Here is a 3359-nt window from a genome sequence, read left to right on the forward strand (position 1 = left end):
CCCAGGGGAGGAATGGGGGATGCAGGGGGGTCCAGGGAAGGACTGCGGTTGGGGGAAGGGGTCCCGGGGTGAAATGGGGGCAGAAGGAGGGGTCCCAGGGAGGACTGACAGGGAGGAGGCCCAGGGAAGGACTCAGTGGGGCAAGGGTGCCCAGGGCAGCACAAGGGTTGGGTGGGGAGTGGTCTCTGGACAACACAGGGGGTGGAGTCAGGGTTAGAAGCTCACAGTGAGGCCAGCCACCAGTGCCCCCTGCAGGAGTCCAACAAGGACATCGCTCCAGTGGTGTTTGTAATCAGACACGCGGGTGTAGCCCACGTAGAGGGCAAAGGCCACCAGGAAGAACTGGACTGTGGGCCGCAGCAGCCGTGCCCACTTCCAACAGAGCCGCGCCTGCACATAGAGCTGGGTGGGGAGAGGACGCGTTAGCCTGTGCGCCTGGCCGGCGCTCCCCTCCCACAGCACAGATGGCAGCACTGAGGCCTGAGGCAGACACCGGCCAGCCCAGGGCCTCCTGTTTTTATAAACAAATCAGTTAGCCCCCCATCACCACCACTCCCCACCCATTTTACAGCTGGAAAAACTGAGGTCCAGGGAAGGGAGTGACTTAGCCATGCCTCCCCCGACAAGCAAGCCCCGGAGAAACAGACTCACCGCCAAGAACAGCATGCAGTACATCCCAAAGGAAGAGTGTCCCGAGTAGAAAGACAGCCTGAGGGAGGAGAAGGAGCAGGTGCTCTCAGCATCTTCCAACCTCCCCCTTGTCCCCGCCCCTCCCACAGAAAGGAGGGTTCCACACGGAGGCTGCTGCTGCTACATGTAGTCAAATCCCAGTAGCAGAAACTGTTCCCCTTTTCCGTTCCACTCATCTGATAATGGAATAAGAGTCTCTGACTGGGGCTGTGGCATGAGATGCCTCATCCGTGAAGACCCTGAGGCCTGAACCCAAAACCCAGGGCAGACAATCATGTCTGGCAAGCAGGCAACACCACAGTTTCGTTTCCACTGTGTTTCTTTTCAGGATTTTCTCCCGTCTGCGGACCTGAGGGTAGACTTCTTTCTATATAAATTCAAGATTCAGTGAAAGACATCAATGAAAGACAGAAAATAGAGCAAGAAACTTCAAAAGCAATTTTGAAAAATGGCCAAAAAGTCACAATCAACTTTCTCGGAACTAATCAAAAGCTTGCAGCAACCAGACGACTGGATCGAGACAAACCAGCCGAATCTCAGAACAAACCGCTTTGTGGCGTTTTCACTCATCCTGGTCCCTCTCCCACGGCCTAGACTGGTGGTGGCCTGAGGATAACAGACTGACAGACCACAGGCCCAGCACAGATGCCAAGAACAGACGTTACTTGCAACTGTGGACAGGAGTATGGCTCCAGGGCTGGCCTCGATCTCACCTGACGGGACGTTCTGCGGGGCTAAGGTACTACCTGGGGGACATCCGGAGGAAACATTCACAACACATTTATGATTCTCTGCTGCCTGGGGCCAGCGACAGCAGATGAGGCAAACAACAGACCAACCAAACAGAGCAGGGGGAAAGGCCAGGGAATAAAACGCTCTGGGCGATGAGGGCTTGGAACCTGGACCAGAGCTGTGCCCGAGGGCCCTCAGCGAAGCTCTCACGTCTGGCTGCCTTCAGGCTCTGCACACACAGGAAGCGAAAGCTAAGAGTTGAAAACATGCTGAACAATGGAAAGGCTGACCCCACGTGCACACAGACCCTTCTGCAAACTCTGGGAGGTTTCTGTGGGTTTCTTTGGTTCCAGATGTTGAAGGAAATCTCTGTCCTATCACGACCACTAGGCTAAAAGAACAGGAAGAAACAGCCCCGCCAGACAAAAATACAGACTTTGCATTAAACAAATAACCACTGCAACAAACAGCAAGAACAAACCCGGGGAGGGGGTAGGGTCATATTTCCAGAGTTGCTACATTATAATATTCTAAGCACCCAGTTTAAGACAAAACAAAACAGGTTGGGCGCGGTGGCTCACGCCTGTAATCCCAGGACTTTGGGAGGCCGAGGCGGGCAGATCACGAGGTCAAGAGATCGAGACCATCCTGGGTAACATGGAGAAACCGGGCGCGGTGGCGGGCGCCTGTAATCCCAACTACTCGGGAGGCTGAGGCAAGAGATTTGCTTAAACCCGGGAGGCGGAGCTTGCAGTGAGCCGAGATCGCGCCACAGCACTCCAGCCTGGGCGACAGAGCAAGACTCCATCTCCAAAAAAAAAAAAACAAAAAAAAAGAAAACAAAAAAAACTACAAGGCATGTAGAAAAACATAGGTGTGGCCAACAACACACAGGAAAAAAAATCTATTAATAGACGTTGTCCCTCAGGACACCCAGATGTTGGACTTACTACGAACTTTCTTTCTTAAGAGAGGGCCTCCAGCGATCCTCCTGCCTCAGCCTCCCAAATAGCTGTGACAACGGGTGTGTGCCATCGAGCCTGGGTTCTAGACAAACACTTTTAGTTGGCCATTTAAAATATGTTCAAAGAAAAAAAGTAAAAATAAATAAATGAATAAAATGCTCAGAGAGCCAAAGGAATATGAGAACATTGTCTCATCCAACAGAGAATATCAAACAGAAGTTATAAAAGGAACGAAATAAAGATTTATCTGACATGGAAAATCACTTGAGAGGGGCTCAGTAGCAGGTCTGAGGAAGCAGAAGAGACAGTGAACTTTAAAATAGGTCAATTGGCCGGGCGCAGTGGCTCACACCTGTCATCCTAGCACTTTGGGAGGCTGAGGCAAGTGGATCATGAGGTCAAGAGTTCGAGACCAGCCTGGCCAACAGAGTGAAACCCCATCTCTACTAAAAATACAAAAATTAGCCGAGCGCAGCGGCGCACGCCTGTAATCCCAGCTACTAGGGAGGCTGAGGCAGGAGAATCGCTTGAACCCAGGAGGCGGTGGTTACAGTGAACCAACATCACACCACTGCACTCCAGCCTGGGTGACAGAGCAAGACTCCAACTCAAGCAAACAAAGAAAATAGGTCAATTAACAAAAAAAAGAAGAAAGGAAAAAAACAAAGAAAGAAAACAGGTCAATTAAGATTATTCGGCCGGGCGTGGTGGCTCACACCTGTAATCCCAGCACTTTGGGAGGCCGAGGCAAGTGGATCACCTGAGGTCAGGAGTTTGAGACCAGCCTGGCCAACATGGTGAAACCCTGTCTCTACTTAAAACACAAAAAATTAGCTGGACGTGGTGGTACATACCTGTAATCCCAGTTACTTGGGAGGCTGAGACAGGAGAAGTGCTTGAACCCAGGAGGTGGAGGCTGCAGTGAGCCAAGATTGCACCACTGCACTCCAGCCTGGGCAATAGAGCCAGACT

At 51.9% G+C, this 3359-nt stretch overlaps 1 protein-coding gene across 1 annotated transcript in view; it reads right to left on the bottom strand.

The window, feature by feature from the left end:
• Positions 1-3359, bottom strand: part of PPAP2C (phosphatidic acid phosphatase type 2C) — a 9926-nt gene that overhangs the window by 1593 nt on the left and 4974 nt on the right. Inside the window, exons 3-4 of the mRNA XM_011993038.1 lie at positions 652-709; positions 226-402 (exon numbers count right to left, since the gene is read on the bottom strand). Of these exons, the coding sequence (XP_011848428.1) occupies positions 226-402; positions 652-709 (235 nt within the window). The remainder of the gene's footprint in view (positions 1-225; positions 403-651; positions 710-3359) is intronic.

Source organism: Mandrillus leucophaeus, unplaced genomic scaffold (assembly GCF_000951045.1).
Source record: "Mandrillus leucophaeus isolate KB7577 unplaced genomic scaffold, Mleu.le_1.0 Scaffold423, whole genome shotgun sequence".
Taxonomy (NCBI): domain Eukaryota; kingdom Metazoa; phylum Chordata; class Mammalia; order Primates; family Cercopithecidae; genus Mandrillus; species Mandrillus leucophaeus.